The sequence below is a fragment of the Nuphar pumila genome, chromosome 9 (genome assembly GCF_984573655.1).
Source record: "Nuphar pumila chromosome 9, dmNupPumi1.hap1.1, whole genome shotgun sequence".
In the NCBI taxonomy this organism is placed as follows: Eukaryota; Viridiplantae; Streptophyta; class Magnoliopsida; order Nymphaeales; family Nymphaeaceae; genus Nuphar; species Nuphar pumila.
In genome coordinates this window covers 112,495,572-112,514,842 of record NC_143257.1, presented here as the reverse complement: position 1 = coordinate 112,514,842, position 19,271 = coordinate 112,495,572, and the positions used below count along the sequence as shown (strand labels likewise).

The window sequence follows — 19,271 nt, the reverse complement described above, 5'->3', positions numbered from 1 at the left end:
TATTTAAAATTTCAGAAACTTAATAATATTTAGAATTAAAGGCAAAAGGTTGCACCTAAATGGAATTTTCCCTAAATTAAAAGTATCAAACGGACCTGATCATTGACATTTTAGTATGAGAGAGAGAGATGCTAGGTTAGTTTAAAGCTTTTAAAATGAGATTTTTAAAATACAGCCAGGAATGCAATTAACCAATTAACCAATCTAAGTTAACTCACCCTTTACTAATTGTTATTTGTATGTGAAAAGAAAAAAAAAAAATTGAAAAAATCGAAGTTCAAGTTTACCATAATCATTGAGCTCCTTTGACTGGACAAGTGGATTCCTGGCCGTCCGATTGAAAACCATCATGCCCACTGTCATTCACCGACACCTAATGCCTTCAAGGACTCTCTCTCTCTTGCCCGAAGATCTGTCCGACATTGTACGGGCTGCCATTACACCCATGTGTCCTGAAGTCAACCCTGATCCATGAGAGACTCGGACAAATCAAGATCCCGAGTCGCAATATTGTTTTTCCCTCAAATCCTAGAATATCCTGACAAAGAGGCTTGTGACACCACTGAAGATTCAGAATTTCAGATCATTATTCGGATCATCAGTGATCAAGCCCATATCCGATTCGTTTTCGGTCTCCTAACCTTATTCACCACCCGCTGAACCGGGTTATCAGACTCTTACTCCACCAGTCCAAACGAGACGTTGACTGACAATCAGAGACGCTTTCTCTCTCTCCTGCCCGTCTTTCTCGGGCAGCCTCCTTCATCACGTTTGCCAGCTCACTACGCCACTCCTCCCTGGAAACAGAAAAGTCAACTGGAGGGTCTGAGAGGAAAACCCTAAAATGCCCTGGAAATTAATTTCCTCATTATTTAAAATTATTTAGCTGTTAAATCAGCCTAAAATATTAAAATTTCCAGCAATTCAAATATTTAAATTCTAGATTCTCCGCGTCTTCTCCGTAATTCTTCCGATCTTTGCAGTGAATTTCCGGCGTACTGATCTCCGTGTATCGGATTCCTTACCGGTGAGTGAAGATATTAGAAAAAAAATCGAGGTTTTCACCCTTTTTTCTCTCCATCTCTGGATTCTCTTACGTGTGTGAAATTTCATCTTTTTTGAGTGAAATTTGGATTGGTTGAGTAGATCTGGCCTTTTCGGGCTTTACTGCAGTGTCTTTTACTATCCAAAAATGATGTGATGGGAAAAAGTAGATCGGACCTATAAATTCCGGCCATTCCCTCTTTTTCTCGCCATTTCTTGGGTTTTCTCACGCCGGATCGTGGTAAAATTTCGCATTTTTTATGCATTGGGTGAAATTTTCTCTTGATCTGTAGATTTGGCATTCTTTTATGGTTTAACTGTGCTGCCTTCTTTGCTTTTAGGGCTTCATGTGAAATCCTGAGATTTATAGATCTATATTTTAATGTAAAGTGACGTTCTAGATCCGTGAAGTTTAGATTTGCTAAAGTTGCTATTTTTATATCATTTTCTTTATTCCCTCGTTTGTCTTGTAGCGGAATCTTACTGTTTCTTTTGACTCTCTTACGCCTTGCTGTAACCCTAAAAGCGACCAACTCTCAAAAGCTCAAGCTCTTGGACGCGTCGGTAGGCTATCGCTTTCGATCTCGGGCCGTTTTTTTTTATGTTTTTTGGTTTTTTAATCGTGAGATAGCTCAGCAAGTGGAAAATGTGACTCTTGATTTATTTATTCTGATCGATTATTGTGTAATTGGGGGTGTTTTTTCTCCTTTTTACGCAGAAGCCACTTTCTGGGCGTTCCAAGGGGTTTCCTTGGCTGCCGTTTCCGGTAGATCGTCTCTATCGTGAAGCCAGTCGGGATCCTCTTCATCTTGAGGTCTAAGTGATTTTGGAGTTTGCGGCACAAGAGATGAGAATTTGGTGTGGGAAATTATAGCGCATTGGCTGTGGATCTTGAACCCCCCATTGTGTTTACTTGGTTGGTGAATGAGGGGATCGCCTGAGCTTTTGAGTTCTCTTCTGCTCGTTTGGTTGTGAGTCACTGTGGAATTTGCATTTTCTGGAGAAATTCTGTTGGGGTACAGAGAGTGGGAGGGCTCTTTACTCATAGTTGATATGTTTTTCTAGAGAATCGGAAGCCTTCTATGATTGAGATGCTGCTTGATGGTTTCTGCAACTGCATGGTCGAAGAAATGATGCGCTGAAGCGAGAAACTCGAAAAATTGTCGGTGTGGAAGTGGAGCTGAAGCAGTGGCGTTTTATCCTCTAAGGCTGTTCTGTGAAGAAGATTGCCAATGGATGCGGGTACTGGCATGGGATCTCTCCGGAATAACGGCGATGCGGTGAATTATGGTCCTGATGGAGGGGAATCTAGGGTGAGTATTCGTGTCTTATCTTTCCTTACCGTGTATTCGAGCTACTTTTCATGATTTTTCATGCAGATCTGAGAGAATTCTGATCGTTCTGAGAAAATTATGTTTTTTCAGGTTTTATAGTGCTTGTCACTGGATCTTTAACTTCGGATCTGGCTTGCACTCATATAAAATCAGAATTTTGTGATTATGTTTTTCCGAGTTTTTCTTTTAGTTCAGCCTTTTTATTTCTAGTTTTCCTTTTTGATCTGTGTTCAGGTTTCCTCAAAACTTCCTGTATTGGTTTATGATTTCGTTCGATGAAACCCTTTCTGCTTTTTGTGGCTCTGTTTTCTTTGCCGTTTCTTGCTTCAGCCAATTGTATTGTGTGTTGTGGTCTCTTTGGTTTCAGCTTAAACATTCAAAACATCAGGGTGGACAGGTGTGCCAGATCTGTGGTGATGAAGTTGGTTTGACCCTTGATGGTGAACTCTTTGTCGCATGCGATGTTTGTGCATTCCCTGTGTGTAGACCTTGCTACGAGTATGAGAGGAAAGATGGGAATCAGTCCTGCCCTCAATGCAAGACCCGATACAAAAGGCATAAAGGTTTGGAACTTCAGAATTAATTACTATTATCAATTCAAATAATTTGGCAATGAAACTCTTAAGTAGAGTTCATGTTCTGTCTTGCATAAGGCAATGGATGCCTTGTTTAGAGATCTGAGAAAGACATTGCCTGAATCTGCTTGCAGGGAGTCATCGTGTTCATGGTGACGAAGGGGAGGACGATGATGCTGATGAGGTGGCTAGCGACTTCAATTATCCATCCGGTAATCAACATCGGAAGCAGAAGATTGCTGAGGCGATGCAGAATTGGCAGACGAGCTATGGACGAGGGGTGGATGTAGGAGCACCCACTTATGACAGGCATGAGGTTTCTCCAAATCAGATTCCTTTACTCACCAATTGCCAAGCGGTAGGTTGCCTTATTCATGGTGATGCATTCCTTCCTTTATAATGAATCTGTGCAGTGAATGATATGTGGAAGATTTTCCAGTTGTCTGGGGAATTACCTGCAGCATCGCCTGATCATCACACCATGCCTTCTCCTGCTGCTGGTGGTGGGACGAAGCGTGTGCATCCACTTCCTTATGTAGATCTTCATCAATCAGGTATACTTGAGAATGTAGTTTTAACATATTATGCAAGAAAGATGTTCTTTTATGTTGTGCTTTTGGTTCTTTTATTTTATTTTGATTTTAATCTATGAGAATTGTCTGTATTGGATTGGCTGAAATGGTTGAGAGCATTTTGTTTTGCAGCAAATATTAGAGTTTCCGACCCATCAAGAGAATTTGGTTCACAGAGTTTTGGCAATGTTGCATGGAAAGAGAGGGTTGAAAGTTGGAAGATGAAGCAGGATAAGAATGTTGTACATATGACAAATGGAACAACTACTGCTTCTGAAGGAAAGGCAGGAGATATTGATGCTTGTACTGATGTCAACATGGATGACCCTCTATTGTAAGTTCTTTTTGGAATTACAGATGCTTAATTTCTGCAATTTTTGCTTCTGCGTGAATATATAAAAGTAAGTATAAAGAATTCAATAGCTAATCATGATTAATTTTAAGCAATGGAGAACCTGGCCAACTGAATGTAGGTGAAGGACTGCCTTCCGTTAACAAAGTATAGGTCTGTTATCAGAACCACTGACTGATCTTTTAAATCATTGAAGTTGATATGAATCCAGCAATTGACAAATCAAGTGAACTTGATCTAGCCACTCCATGCCACTTGTGTTAAGTAGTTGGCCTTTATTGCCCAATACTTGAAGAAGTATGTTTTGATCTGGCATCAAAATGCCGATGGTGGTGTGTGAAGGTGCTACATACAAATTCTTCTATGTTATGTGTTTTTTGTGTGCCATTTCCTTTTCGTACTTTTCTTTTAGTCAGGAAAATACATATTCACCGCACACATATGATATATGATGTGTCCTTCAAATTAGCAAGGTTTGAATCCTCAAATCTCTTGCCATAGGGATATAGGCTTATTGTAAGTCAATTTGCCATTATTTTCCATGTATGGACTATTAGTTTGTTGGATTATGGTAAGGCTGTTTTGGGTGATAACCGTGATATTCATTTCATTGCCATCCAAGCAAACTTGTAATTGTGTGGCTTTGTTTAGAAAGCACCAAACAAATTTGGAGTGTTTTCAAATGATTATTTAACAGTTTAACTTAAAATTAAAATATGATGCTTATGTGAAATTGTCTGACTGATGATCATATGTGCTTTTATAGCCATACCTGTTTCTCAATTCAAGAGCATGTTTCATGTGATTCAAGCCGTGAAGCACTCTTGCCTTTGATTTTCCTTTTTATGTGGCTGCTCATATCAACAAGTAGGTGTAGATCCACTAGTTAGATTTTTTTTTGAAGCCAAAAGAATAATAATTACTTTTAAGAAGAGTGGAAGTGAAAAAACACTCTTGCCTATGTAGCGTAACTTGATGATACACAGGCAAAGCACATATCAATTGACTAATGTATTGATATATTGCACACATAAGAACTTGGACAAGGCACCTTTTCATGTTTGTCCACATTGTTTACATGCAGGCTCACACAAAAGACTCACAGTTAAATAGATTTTCACGTTTCCCTGGTTATAGCATAAAACAATGAGTTGTTATATTGGCTATATGAGCTGGATATGAAAGCATGCTCCTATGTTGCTGGAGCATGCTCTTGGCTGGTCTGCTTCGTGGCAAAATGTCCTTATCAAGATATGGAAGTCTGGATGTTACCTCAAGTGGAAGAAAAGAACCATCTGTGTGTGTGTGTGTGTGTGTGTGTGTGTGTGTGTGTGTGTGTGTGTGTGTGTGTGTGTCTGCTAGTTATGCTTACAAATAATTTTCTGTCTGTGCTTCCTTATGGTACAGTTTTCTAATAGTTTTCTCTTGTGCAATACAGGAATGATGAAGCCCGTCAACCACTTTCAAGAAAGGTGCCTATTCCTTCATCTAGGATAAATCCTTACAGGATGGTTATCGCTCTCCGGCTTGTTATCCTTGCTATTTTCTTGCATTACCGTATAACAAACCCTGTAAGAAATGCCTATCCATTATGGCTGACTTCTGTGATATGTGAGATATGGTTTGCCATATCCTGGATACTGGATCAGTTCCCAAAATGGTTTCCAGTAAACCGTGAGACTTATCTTGATCGGCTTGCACTGAGGTGAGACATCACTCTTCATCCACTTCGAACAAATCCAAAACCATTCCCAACATTTGATGACAAATTCTTGTGTGCTGTAGGTATGATCGAGAAGGTGAACCTTCTCAATTGGCTGCTGTTGACATTTTTGTGAGTACAGTTGACCCTTTAAAGGAACCCCCACTGGTCACAGCCAACACTGTGCTGTCGATTCTTGCAGTTGACTATCCTGTTGACAAGGTCTCATGCTACGTCTCTGATGATGGAGCTGCTATGTTGACATTCGAAGCTCTTTCTGAAACTTCAGAATTTGCTAGAAAATGGGTTCCTTTCTGCAAAAAGTACAACATTGAGCCCCGTGCTCCAGAATGGTATTTTGCCCAGAAGATAGACTACCTGAAGGACAAAGTTCAAACTTCATTTGTCAAGGATCGCAGGGCCATGAAGGTAATTTGGTGCTTTTTTCATCCACCTTCGCATCTGAGCATTTATTGGCAGGTTATTTACTTGTTCCTGTTATATTTTTCTAAACAGAGAGAGTATGAAGAGTTTAAAGTTCGTGTCAATGGTTTGGTAGCCAAAGCGCAGAAAATTCCTGATGAGGGATGGATCATGCAAGATGGCACCCCATGGCCTGGAAATAACACTAGAGATCATCCAGGAATGATTCAGGTATGCTGGAGAAGTCACTACTTTTTTATGCTACTGGATCCTAAATTTCAAACTAGTTACTTTGTTTCAAAGGCATGATAATTTTGTTTGAAGTGAAGAAATTAATTGGTTTCACTGGGCACTGTGTAGGTTTTCTTGGGTCACAGTGGAGGGCTTGACAGTGAGGGTAATGAGCTTCCTCGTCTAGTCTATGTGTCTCGTGAGAAGCGTCCAGGCTTCCAACACCACAAGAAGGCTGGTGCTATGAATGCACTCGTAAGTACTTTATTGAAAATCTAACACCTTGCTATATCAAATCAGTTACTGTGGTTGTAGTCTGAATATACTCCTTGTTTGTAGGTCCGAGTCTCAGCTGTTCTTACCAATGGCTCCTACCTTTTGAATCTTGATTGTGATCACTACATAAATAACAGCAAGGCCTTACGGGAAGCTATGTGTTTCTTAATGGATCCAAATCTTGGGAAATCAGTTTGCTATGTGCAGTTCCCCCAGAGGTTTGATGGTATTGATAGGCATGATAGATATGCAAATCGCAACACTGTGTTTTTTGATGTGAGCCTTTGCTATCACCTCCAGGGTCTTTTGCTTTGCTCAGTCTCGCTTTTCATGGTTCTAATACTGTTCTTGTTCTTGTCTCCTTTTCTAGATCAATTTGAGAGGTCTGGATGGTATTCAAGGTCCTGTTTATGTCGGTACTGGATGTGTGTTCAACAGGACAGCTTTGTATGGTTATGAACCTCCTGTGAAGCAAAAGCACAAAAAGCCAAGCTTTCTGTCAAGTTTGTGTGGTGGATCACGAAAGAAGGGTTCAAAATCAAGTAAAAAGCATTCTGACAAAAAGAAATCAAACAAGCATGTTGATTCAACAGTGCCTATCTTCAATCTTGAAGATATAGAAGAAGGAGTTGAAGGTATGGTGGCCATTCTGTTTCAGATGAGATTTCCCCAACCTCTGCATTATTCTGACATTCGCTACTTTTTCTTTGAAAGGTGCTGGGTTTGATGATGAGAAGTCACTGCTCATGTCCCAGATGAGCTTGGAAAAAAGGTTTGGGCAGTCATCTGTTTTTGTCGCATCCACATTAATGGAAAATGGTGGTGTACCACAGTCTGCAACCCCTGAGTCCCTCCTCAAAGAAGCTATTCATGTCATAAGTTGTGGTTATGAGGACAAATCAGAATGGGGAACTGAGGTAAAGTTTGCATTCTTGTTGTTCCGCTGTTTTCTTCTGTACATAATTTTCTTTCGGCTCCTATATAGCATTTTGATTTGGATTTCCTTTTTCCAGTTCCTGGTACATAAATATTTTATTTGAAGTTTCTTATTGCATTCAGGAGCTTCTTTGTTTATCAAGAAACCACTTGTACCGTTATTTAGATTAAGTCTTTTTTGGAGAAGGATTTCTTCTTCTCATTGAGGCTAAATAAACTGTCTCGGATGCTTTGAAGTTCACCAGAGCACCCTTCCCTTGAAGAAAAAGAAATGCTTTCATTTCATGAAAACATTTGTCCTTCTGAATTATCTTGTTATATGTTATACAAATAATTAGGATGATGCCCCATGATTTTAAGATCCATCTGCTGAAACACTCAATTCACATGGGTCGTCCTGGTTTTGAGTGTGAACAATGCTGGACGATTTCCTTATGTATTCAGGAAATTTGCAGAATTCCTTAATCTCTTTAGATGAACAAAACTCTTATCATTTCAGAAATTATATATTTTTCATTTCTGTATTGTCTAAATTGTCAAGTTCATTTCTGTATTCAAGTTAGTGAAGCACTACTGATGAAATAATGTAATGATGATTGACAGATTGGATGGATCTATGGGTCTGTCACTGAAGATATCCTTACAGGATTCAAGATGCATGCCCGTGGTTGGAAATCAATCTACTGCATGCCTCACCCTCCAGCTTTCAAGGGTTCTGCTCCCATTAATCTTTCAGATCGTCTGAACCAAGTGCTACGGTGGGCTTTGGGTTCAGTGGAAATTCTTTTCAGTCGGCACTGCCCCATATGGTATGGATATGGAGGAAGATTAAAATGGCTGGAGAGATTTGCATATATCAACACTACAATCTACCCTGTCACTGCAATTCCTCTTCTTGCTTATTGTACGCTACCAGCAGTGTGTCTCCTGACAGGAAAGTTCATTATTCCACAGGTATGTCCTTGTTAAAAAGGAAAGTTATTTCTTGGAGGTATTTTGATGCACGTGTGCCACTACAAGCACAAACTTTTACATCTTTGAAAGAGCAGAATAGCAGACCTTATGACAGGATTAAAATACCATAATTTCAGAAATTTCAAGCATATCATGCCACTGTTGAATTTCTTGGAATTTCGTTTTCAATCTTTCATATTAACTTTAAGGAAAGTTCAATTATTTATGGTTATTTTGTAACTAAATAATCGTGTATCTTTTCCTTTTTTTATCTGCAGATCAGTAATTTTGCAAGTATTTGGTTCATTGCCCTCTTCTTGTCTATTTTTGCCACTGGTATACTGGAAATGCGGTGGAGTGGTGTAAGGATCGACGAGTGGTGGAGAAATGAGCAGTTCTGGGTTATTGGAGGTGTGTCAGCCCATCTCTTTGCTGTGTTCCAGGGGTTGCTAAAGGTCCTTGCTGGAATTGACACCAACTTCACTGTTACTTCGAAGGCTTCAGATGAAGATGGCGATTCTGCTGAGCTCTACATGTTCAAATGGACAACCCTTCTGATTCCTCCAACCACCCTCCTCATAATCAACCTTGTTGGTGTCGTTGCTGGCATATCCTATGCGATCAACAGTGGATACCAGTCATGGGGTCCACTTTTTGGGAAGCTCTTCTTTGCATTCTGGGTGATTGTTCATCTCTATCCCTTCCTCAAGGGTTTGATGGGGCGCCAGAACCGTACTCCAACCATTGTAGTGGTCTGGTCTGTCCTCCTTGCTTCCATTTTCTCCCTATTATGGGTCCGGATTGATCCATTCACAACCAACGTGACTGGACCAAACCCACAAAAATGTGGGATAAACTGCTAGGGATGAAGAATAAATTAACTATGGGAATTTTGAAAGAATGATGAAAAGATAACCGACCATTCTAGTTGAGCTGAATGGTGTGCTCATCAATGTTGAAGGTATGTACTTTCAAGATGTGAATTAGTTCATTATATATAAACATGTTTTTTTTTTAATTCTTAATAAGTTTGGGTGGGTCTCAGGGCTTCATTTTTGTGTTTATATGTTTTTATCGGTGTTGGATCCATGAGATCTGGACTTCTGTTTCTTGTTGGAAGTTGTTTGAAGATGGAATATGAGATTCTTGTTGGAAGTTGTTTGAAGATGGAATACGAGATCACAAAATGTGGGATGAAAGATTGTCTCCTTCCTTTGTTCCTTTGCTTTATTCTTTTTATTAGTGCAATAATTAATGAGTATCACTATGAAGAGAATCCTAAAGTTTCTCATGAATCAGGCGTAGCACCTCTTCTGTATCTTGTCGCTTTGATTGCCAAAGAAGGAAACCTGAAAGGATATGTAGAATTCAAACTTCATGCATTAAGTGTGAAATCTGTAATCTTGGATATTAGATTGAGTTCTAGATCGAAGGCATGAAGTGAACTGTAGCTAGGAAAATATGAAATCTGTGGCTTGAAATTGCGTTCATGAGCCATTATATGCGTTTGAATGTGTAACCAAGATTTGATTCAGTGGTGCTGTGTGAAAGTGATGGATACACATCCCTATTTTAAGTTTCTGCATTATTGTCAACAGCACAGGAACATGGTTCAGAGGTGCTTGGATTGGCCCATGTTTGACAATTTTCAGTTTCTGCATTATTGTCAACAGCACAGGAATATTTATTTAGCTCTTGGTGGAGAGAGAGAGAGAGAGAGAGAGAGAGAGAGAGAGAGAGAGAGAGAGAGAGAGAGAGAGAGCATATGTTCATCTGGCTAGGGGTGGGTTGTGACATCACCAAGTTGAGGGAACATCATGAGTTCAAAACCCTCGGTGTGCATCCGTTGCCGCAAGGTTGAAGTTGGGTGTATTCCCTGGTAGACAAGGGAGACCAGTGGTGTTATGCTGGTTGATGATGCAAGCAAACAATTATACTGGTGGACAAAAGTGTTGGACACGCCCAAGATGAGTGTGTCCCACACGTATCAAACGCTACCTTACAAGCACTGGACCCAGTAGGCCGCCCTGATTAGTTACAAATCATGCATGTCAAGATTCAAGATTATTAGCAGGTTTGTTGCCAAATCAACCTTCTAACTACACCTATTTGACGTTACCAATGCTTCCAATTTTAGTTGAAACTCCACAGTCTGTTAGATGTTCAGTTAAAGATGAAAACAAGGTGGAGAACGTACATGCAAAACCGAAGCTGGTGGGAAGCGGCTGCAGAAATCACGAAAAAAAAGTGCGTGTTAGAGAAGTTTAACTTCTGTCTCTAAAATACAAATGGGGGGCTTTGCTTGTCTGGCAGGAGCTATTAGTGCACACCTTGTGTTGGGACGTTGCAAGTTCGAACCCCAATGGTATGGTTGTATAACTGGTAGGGGTCTGCCTAACCCCAGCTTTCTCTGTGGAAAAAAAACTTTTGTCTCTAAATTCCCTTGTACATATTAAAAGCTTTAAGCAGGTCATGAAGCTTGTGCTGATATTGCATCTCAATTAATCGATAATTTTCTTCCATTCGGTTGAGAGTCAGTATCACTAAGATTGGGTGAGATTAAATATGAGTGGAGCTCTTCTCATCTAATTGTGGGAAGAAGTACACCAATGATAGGAGCAGCTAGTGTACGTCACCTTGTGTGGGATGTTGCAAATTCAAATCCCAATGGTACCACTGTATAACTGGTAGGGGTCTGCCTAACCCCAGCTTGCCTTTAAAAAGAAAAATTGTGGGAAGAATACAATATCCTGAAAACTATTGGCTTTCAACTATCAAGTGCCCATTCTTAAGGTTCAAGATATTGAGTAAAAAGAAAAATAATAAAGAGGGCTACTCCACTTCATTTTAGTGCCTAGGTTTTAATCTCAGTAATACAAGTTAAAACACAATTTTTTTTACTGAATTTTTCATGAGATTTTCAAATAACTTATTTTTTTCTCTCAGGATTTTATGGAGAGAATCTCGACAAAATTTTTTTCATGATAAAGTAGAATAAAAGCGAAAAACATAGTTGGCATTAATAAGGGCAGTATGTCATGGAATTTTAACAATATCATAGTATTATAGTGTTTTTATTTAAAAAAGAACAAATATCATGACGTGTTCAATATATGGTGATGTAATAAACATTACACCTGACAAAATATCACACTTTTCACTTGAAAAGAAAAAAGATTGCAACTTTTGTCACCATGGTTTCAGACTTTCAATAGCCTTTGGAGAAGGAATTAGGACTTTTGTCATGATGAGTTTGATAAGATGGGGTAGGCCCCCTTTCCATTATTTGAGAAACCTGTACATCAAAATAATATATAGGAGTTTGATGGCGTGGTAGATATATTTTTTAAAAATGGTTCTCTTCAAGACTTAGCCATTGCTGATGAGTTGTGGAGCCTTATTTAGAGTTTTTGCCCTCGCAGAAAAGGGGGGGGTCTTGGGGCTCCCCCAACGCGGATCCCGCTGCGCGTTCAGCGGGAGAGGGTCGGGGGTCTGCCCCTGATGGGGGGTCGTAAGAGGAGCGCCCCCCGAAAGAATTTTATTTTGGGAGTTTATGTTTAAGACTCGATTTCTTATCGGATCAGACCCGATTTGTTTAGGTTTAGGGTTGTCGCCCTTTTGCCTTGTATAAATTCTTTCTCTTGTAACAGTTGAAGAAGAACAATAAAGTTTTCTTCTGCCATGGTTTTTTACTCTCTCTCAGATTTGAGGAAAAGTGTTTTCATGTAAATCTGTGTTTAGTTTGATCGTTCTTGTTTGTTTCTTGCTTGCGGTTTTCTTAACAATTGGAGCATCTATGATGACATGATCAAAGTAAGTTTATCCAACATCCAAAAGTTACTCTCTCTCTCTCATCAAAACACCAATAGACGTGATTTGGAAATCAGTAGAATGTGGACGGGTGAAGGGTGAATTGCATGCCATGAATTCTAGTTATAAAGTAGGGGAAATAAAAAGTACAGATATTTCATGCATGAAGCAGTTAGTGCGCATTACCTTGTGTAGGGAATGGTTATATGGTTGTATAACAGGTAGGGGTATGCCTAACCCCAACTTTCTCCCTAAAAAAAAAAATTGCCCTTCACATCTTTCCCTATAATCATGGTCATTTTGTTCTTATGCCTGCATTATGCAAACATGGGATAACCAGCCAGCGGGCACTGTTATCCCCAAGCAGGTTTTGTCCCTCCCTTGAGGGCTAGATTAACCATTTGTCCACATATTTAACCAATATAATTTTTTTTTGGTATTTTTGACATTAAAAATTAGCTGAATCGTATCGAAAATTCTGCAGACCCCTACCTGTTTATTGAAAGCAAAAAAAAAAAAAACTTATTTACGTATTACAAAAAAGGATTCAAATAGGTTTTAGTTATACTTTGGGATTTTTCCAAAATCATCCTTGACTTGTGGGCTATACCCAAAATCAACCCTGTCTTATTGCCATTCTCAAAATCATCCCTGCCTTTCTTTTTAACCCTGCCAAAACCGTCCTCCAGGTTAACCGAAAGTGTTTTCATCATTGTTAAATATCGATTCTGCCCTAAACCACTGTCTTGAACTTTCACCAGCACCCTCTCCACCATCCTACCAGTTGCAACTACTACCACCACCATCATCACCACTCTCACACCATGGATATGAGAAACCATCACAACAACCATGAGCTCCACTTCACTAGCTTCCCAAGCACCACCACCTTCACCTTCTTGCAGCAGCCTGCTCACACCAGTCAAGGCATCTCAATTGTAGCTCACAATCCCCTTCACAAATTTGAAAACCATCAACAATGAACCAAAGAATCAGTCTGTTCACAATGTTGCTCCCACAAAAGCTAACCTTTGCCACAATCTCAAAACATAAAGCGCTATAGAAATAAGACTAGAATCCTATCAGATCCCTTATTTTTGTTAAAAAGTACTGGAACCCCATGACAATCAAGAAAACCCTGCTCTAAAATGAACTACAGAAAAGAATCCATCACACAGTTCCTTCCAATTTCAACAATGAACATGACTGAAACCAGCAACAGCTTGATGTTTGCATATGAAACAAGAATCAAACCTGAAACAAATCATCCTAAACTAAACAAAGGATATAAAATTTCCAAAATCCCAATAGCACTCTTCTTTTTCTTTTTCTACTAAACCCTAACAAAACTTATCACGGGAATTTTTCAAGTATTAAATCTAGTAGATACCTAAACAAGGGAAATAAACAGGGCACAAACCTTGTTTACCTCTCCTGCTTTGTGTGTTCTGCTATGCATTCTCTCTATCCATCTGTTTTCTCTGTTCTCTGATCGACCTCTCATTGCCTAGTCTTGAATGGTTTTTTTTTTTTTTTAGAAACCTAACTGGGGTTAGGCAGACCCCACCAGTTACACAGTATACCATTTGGTTTTGAACTTACAACGTCCCAACACATGGTGACGTGTAATAACGGCTCCTGCCAACCAATCGGAGCCCCAATTTGAAAGATTTGTAGACAGAGACGAGAAAGAAAAAAAGAGAGCAGGGGTAAGTTAGTCATTTCATGAGCCACTTAACCATGTGTTTGGATCAGGTGATATTAAAAATCACCACTAGATATCCACCACATCTTACACCAAGGCATCTGTGCCACAAAAATGCATTGGTAGTACGAAAATGCCCTTGAGGGAAGCTTCAAAGGACTCCTCCCCGGAAGCAGATGCAAAAACGCTCATGTTCAGCATGACCTGATCTGCTTCCCTCCTCCCCATACCAGTGCCTGATCTCAACCCTTAACCATGGTCAGTATTTGATCATAGTTAGTTTAAGGTCACGTTGAGGGATATTTGGTAAAAAAAAAAAGTCACGTTGAGGGATGCATTTTGCATTTATCCCAACGGCAAAAAAGTGAGGAAAGATTTTGGCAATCACGATCAGTGTTGTGAGAGGCGTAGGCCTCAGTACCCGAAGCGTACGCCTCAGGGGCGAGGCTCACGCTTACTGAGGCGTTGCTGTGATGCGCAAATTGCTCCTCATCACAGTTCCCCGGTTACAAATTCCCCGGTGGCGAACTTCGCCGTTGGCTGCTCAGTCTTCTCTGACTACCGGACGTGGGCCCCCCTCGCTTCCGTACCAGCTGGGCGTGTGGTTCTTCTCCTACTGCCTCCCCTCCCACCGTTTCACTTCCAGTCCAGTTGTGAGGCGTACGCCTCAGAGGCGAAGCGCAGGCTCAACGCCTCGCTTCGCCTCATCGCATCTAACAACCTTGATCACGATATGCTCACTTTTGGGTTTAGCTTATAAGGTAGGGATGGTTTTGAAAAAAATCCAAGTAATTTTCATTCTTGGTCAATTTCTTTAAACTGCAAATATTTATTAATAGATAAATGGGAACAAGACAGCTAACCCAATAATAATAATAACAAGAATAGTAATACATGTGATCCAGAAGAAACCAAATTCAAGTCTCCATCACCGTGTGCAGGTTTTTAGCAACAGGGCCTGCTCAAGAGATGTTGAGGCTCTAGGCATATTTCATTGGAGGCTCATATTTTCTCCATAATTTTTGTTTTCATTCTACTACTATGAATCTCATTCTTTCCAATATGTCCTTTGTTGATATCATGGAGTTGAAAGATCTTCTTTCCACCTTTTGGTGAATGGAGGTGGAGTGAAGCGCAGTCTCTCTCTCTCTACACAAATCATCGTTTGATCCCTCTCTCTCTTTCTCTAAATAAGCATCACTACACATTGCAGCTAGACTCCCATCTAGAATTTGTTTGTTCATCTGCCCCTCTGACAAAGTGAATGAAAAAAAGAAGAAAGATGAGATAGAGAAAATTAGCCTCTCATCATGTTGGCCTCCTCTGTTTTGTTGAGTTGTTGCATAGTCCATGAGTCCTCACCTTGTGATTGAAGAAAGAATGCAAAAACAGAGATTTACGTGGTTCGGCTTAGCCTACTCCACGAGAGAAGAGAGGGAGAGATTAGTTTATTTGACAATGGAGGTCACGTACATATAGATACAATAAAGCTCTTATTTTAGTAACTACCATTTTCTAAATGCTCTAAGTAGCAATTACTAAAAAATGTGACTCATCAGATCACACACAAACAACAAATTCCCAAAACCTCTCTTCTCTACCAACACCCCCCTCAAGTTGATGCGAAAATATCGATAGAGCCCAACTTGGACAATATCTCTTGAAACTTGGCAGAAGGCAATCCTTTAGTGAAGATATCTGCTAACGGTTGATCACTGCGAACAAAAGGAGTACAAATAACATTAGCTTGAACATTCTCTCGAACGAAGTGACAATCCACCTCAATATGTTTAGTTCGCTCGTGATAAACTGGATTTGAAGCAATGTGAATTGCAGCTTGATTATCACAAAACATTCTGGTTGGTTGAGATGAACCAAAACCCAAATCCTCCAATAAAGCTCACACCCAAGTAACTTCACTAGTGGTTGATGCCATTGCTCGATATTCAGCTTCTGCACTTGATCGAGCAACAACATTTTGTTTTTTACTTTTCCATGTTACCAAGTTACCTCCAACAAACGTAAAATACCCTGTGGTAGACCTTCGATCAACTGGACATCCAACCCAATAAGCATCAGTATAGGCAGTAATAAAATTATGTCCATTTTTACACATCCAAATACCTCTTCCTGGTGATCCCTTCAAATATTGCAGAATTTGGTTGACTACATTCATGTGATTCTCTCTTGGAGCATGCATAAATCTACTGACCAAACTAACAGAATAAGATATATCTGGTCGAGTAATGGTCAAATAGATTAACCTGCCAACTAATCTTTGGAACTGACCGACATCAGACAATAGTTCACCATCATTACTAAGCTTAGCTCTGCTATCAGTAGGAGTGTCTGAAGGTTTTACTCCTAATTTTCCAGTTTCTTGTAACAGATCTAACACATATTTTTGTTAATTAAGAAATATGCCCTTTTTTGAGTAGGCAATTTCTAATCCAAGAAAATATTTTAAAATTCCCAAGTCTTTGATAGCAAACTGCTTATGTAGAAGAGTCTTGAGCTTTAATATCTCACCTTGATTATTACCAGTGATTACAATGTCATCAACATACACCAGAACAATAGTAGTACCATAAATACCTTTCTTAACAAATAGAGAGGAGTCTGACTCACTTCTTTTTAGCCCGTTTATTATGAGAACAAAACTAAGTTTAGCATACCAGGCTCTTGGTGATTGCTTGAGTCCATAAATTGCCTTTTTTAGCTTGCACACTAATCCAGGTTTGGCTTCTTGTGGGTGACCGGATGGTACACTCATATACACTTCTTCTTCTAAATCACCATGCAGAAAAGTATTTTTAACATCCATCTGAAATAATTTCCAGTCTTGATTTACTGCGAGAGATATAAGGACTCAAAAAATATTCATTTTTGCGACATGAGCAAATGTCTCTTTGTAGTTTTCTTCATAAGTTTGAGTAAAACCTCTAACAACAAGTTTGGCCTTATGTCGTTCCACAGTTCCATCACTTTTATATTTTATTTTGTATACCCCACGACACCTAACTATTTTTTTCCCTGGGGGCAATCGAACAATGTCCAATGTTTTATTCTCATCGAGAGCCTGCAATTCATCTTTCATAGCATTTTTTCAAATAGTATTGGAATTAGCTTCTTGAAAGGTCTTTGGTTCTTGCTCACAAGATACTGCACTCAAAAAAGCATGGTAAGATTAAGCAATACTCATAAGTCAGATAGGATTGTATAGGATAAGAGACAATATGATAGGTAACAAAATCTTTTAGTCTTTCCGGAGGATGAGTTTCTCTGCTTGATTTTCGTTGAACTGAAAGAGCTTCAGTTGGATCAACTGTAGGAGTCACTTCATTCTCTGGAGGTATAACATTTACTTCATTCTCTGGAGGTATAACATCTATATGTGAGGCAATAACATCAGACATTATTGTTGGAAGCGGTACCAAATCTTGCAAGTACTACCCCTGGGACTGTTTCTCACAATCATTCTGTGCTGGGAAATATGGTTCAGTTTCAGCAAACCGTACGTCATGAGAAACGACAAGTTTTTTGGATGACACATTATAACAAATATAACCTTTCTTTGTAGAAGAATACCCCAAAAATACACACTGATTTGATCTAGCATCCAACTTATCACGATGTATTGTTTGTTGGTGCACGTAACACACACAACCAAACACCCGCAAATGAGATATGTCAGGCGTACGATTCTTCAAAATTTCCAGAGGAGCCTTAAAATTGATTACCCAACTTGGAAGTCGATTAATCAAATATATTTCCATTAAAACTCCATGAGACAAATACCTTTTTAGGACATTCATTTGAAATATAAGAGCTCTTGTGACTTCAAGAATGTGTCATTTTTTTCTCTCTGTCACCCCATTTTGTTGTGGTGTTCCAACACAACTAGTTTGATGAATAATCCCTTGGCTCCAAAGAAATTCAGCAAAGGAGCCATTAGTGTATTCCAAACCATTGTCGGACCTAAAGGTCTTAACTTTGGCATTGAATTGAGTACATATCATAATATGAAAGTCTTTGAAATCTGATAACACCTCAATTTTTGATTTTAACAAGTTTAACCATGTAGTATGAGATCAATCATCAATAAATAACACAAAGTACATATATTCATCATTAGAATCAAATGGAGCAGGTCCCCATAAATCAGAATGAATAAGTTCAAAAGGTTCAGCAAACATAGACATAAAATTAATAAATGGTAAGCATGTTTGTTTAACAAATTGACAAACATCACAAACACTAGACTCAATTGATATGAAAGGAAAACAGACTAAAAAAAACATGGTTGAACGGATGTCCAAGCCGTTTGTGTAAGAGGTGACTCTCCACAAAACTGCTGGTATAACATGCCTTATTAGTGGGTTTGAGCAAGTACAATAACTTTATTGGCAATTTTTCCAACAGAAAGAAGTTGAGTTGGAAAGGATGGAATAACCAGAGCATCAGAGGTAACACTATGAATCTCATTCTTTCCAATATGTCCTTTGTTGATATCATGGAGTTGAAAGATCTTCTTTCCACCTTTTGGTGAATGGAGGTGGAGTGAAGCGCAGTCTCTCTCTCTCGCTACACAAATCACCGTTTGATCCCTCTCTCCCTTTCTCTAAATAAGCATCACTACACATTGCAGCTAGACTCCCATCTAGAATTTGTTTGTTCATCTGCCTCTCTGACAAAGAGAATGAAAAAAAGAAGAAAGATGAGATAGAGAAAATTAGCCTCTCATCATGTTGGCCTCCTCTATTTTGTTGAGTTGTTGTTGCATAGTCCATGAGTCCTCACCTTGTGATTGAAGAAAGAATGCAAAAACATAGATTTACGTGGTTCGGCTTAGCCTACTCCACGGGAGAAGAGAGGGAGAGATTAGTTTATTTGACAATGGAGGTCACGTACATATAGATACAATAAAGCTCTTATTTTAGTAACTACCATTTTCTAAATGCTCTAAGTAGCAATTACTAAAAAATGTGACTCATCAAATCACACACAAACAACAACAAATTCTCAAAATCTCTCTTCTCTACCAACACTCCTCCTCAAGTTGATGTGAAAATATCGATAGAGCCCAACTTGGACAATATCTCTTGAAACTTGGCAGAAGGCAATCCTTTAGTGAAGATATCTGCTAACTGTTGATCACTGCGAACAAAAGGAGTACAAATAACATTAGCTTGAACATTCTCTCGAACGAAGTGGAAATCCACCTCAATATGTTTAGTTTGCTCGTGATAAACTGGATTTGAAGCAATGTGAATTGCAGCTTGATTATCACAAAACATTCTGGTTGGTTGAGATGAACCAAAGCCCAAATCCTTTAATAAAGCTCACAACCAAATAAC

The 19,271-nt window shown here is 39.3% G+C and overlaps 1 protein-coding gene across 2 annotated transcripts; it reads left to right on the top strand.

Annotated features, from left to right (window-relative positions):
• Positions 1-1,701: 1,701 nt before the first annotated feature.
• On the top strand, positions 1,702-9,598 carry LOC149828902 (putative cellulose synthase A catalytic subunit 8 [UDP-forming]). 2 transcript variants are annotated; one of them, XM_090017792.1, is made up of 15 exons: positions 1,730-2,015; positions 2,110-2,357; positions 2,746-2,941; positions 3,088-3,311; positions 3,393-3,507; positions 3,658-3,859; positions 5,316-5,582; positions 5,663-6,008; positions 6,096-6,233; positions 6,363-6,488; positions 6,573-6,785; positions 6,880-7,144; positions 7,224-7,426; positions 8,049-8,399; positions 8,678-9,598. In XM_090017792.1, exons 2-15 carry the CDS (start codon positions 2,277-2,279, stop codon positions 9,260-9,262), a joined length of 3,312 nt encoding a protein of 1,103 aa, XP_089873918.1. In that variant the 5' UTR covers positions 1,730-2,015; positions 2,110-2,276; the 3' UTR covers positions 9,263-9,598. The 2 variants fall into 2 exon arrangements, with proteins under 2 accessions (XP_089873917.1, XP_089873918.1); XM_090017791.1 differs by having other exon boundaries at positions 1,702-2,357.
• The last annotated feature ends 9,673 nt before the right edge of the window (positions 9,599-19,271 follow it).

Excerpts from the sequence above, each read along its gene's own strand:
- LOC149828902 (XM_090017791.1), top strand. The coding sequence starts at position 2,277 with ATGGATGCGGGTACTGGCATGGGATCTCTCCGGAATAACGGCGATGCG. Across the intron at positions 6,009-6,095 it reads AGGATCGCAGGGCCATGAAG|AGAGAGTATGAAGAGTTTAA; the intron begins GTAATTTGGTGC and ends TTTTCTAAACAG. Across the intron at positions 8,400-8,677 it reads GAAAGTTCATTATTCCACAG|ATCAGTAATTTTGCAAGTAT; the intron begins GTATGTCCTTGT and ends TTTTATCTGCAG.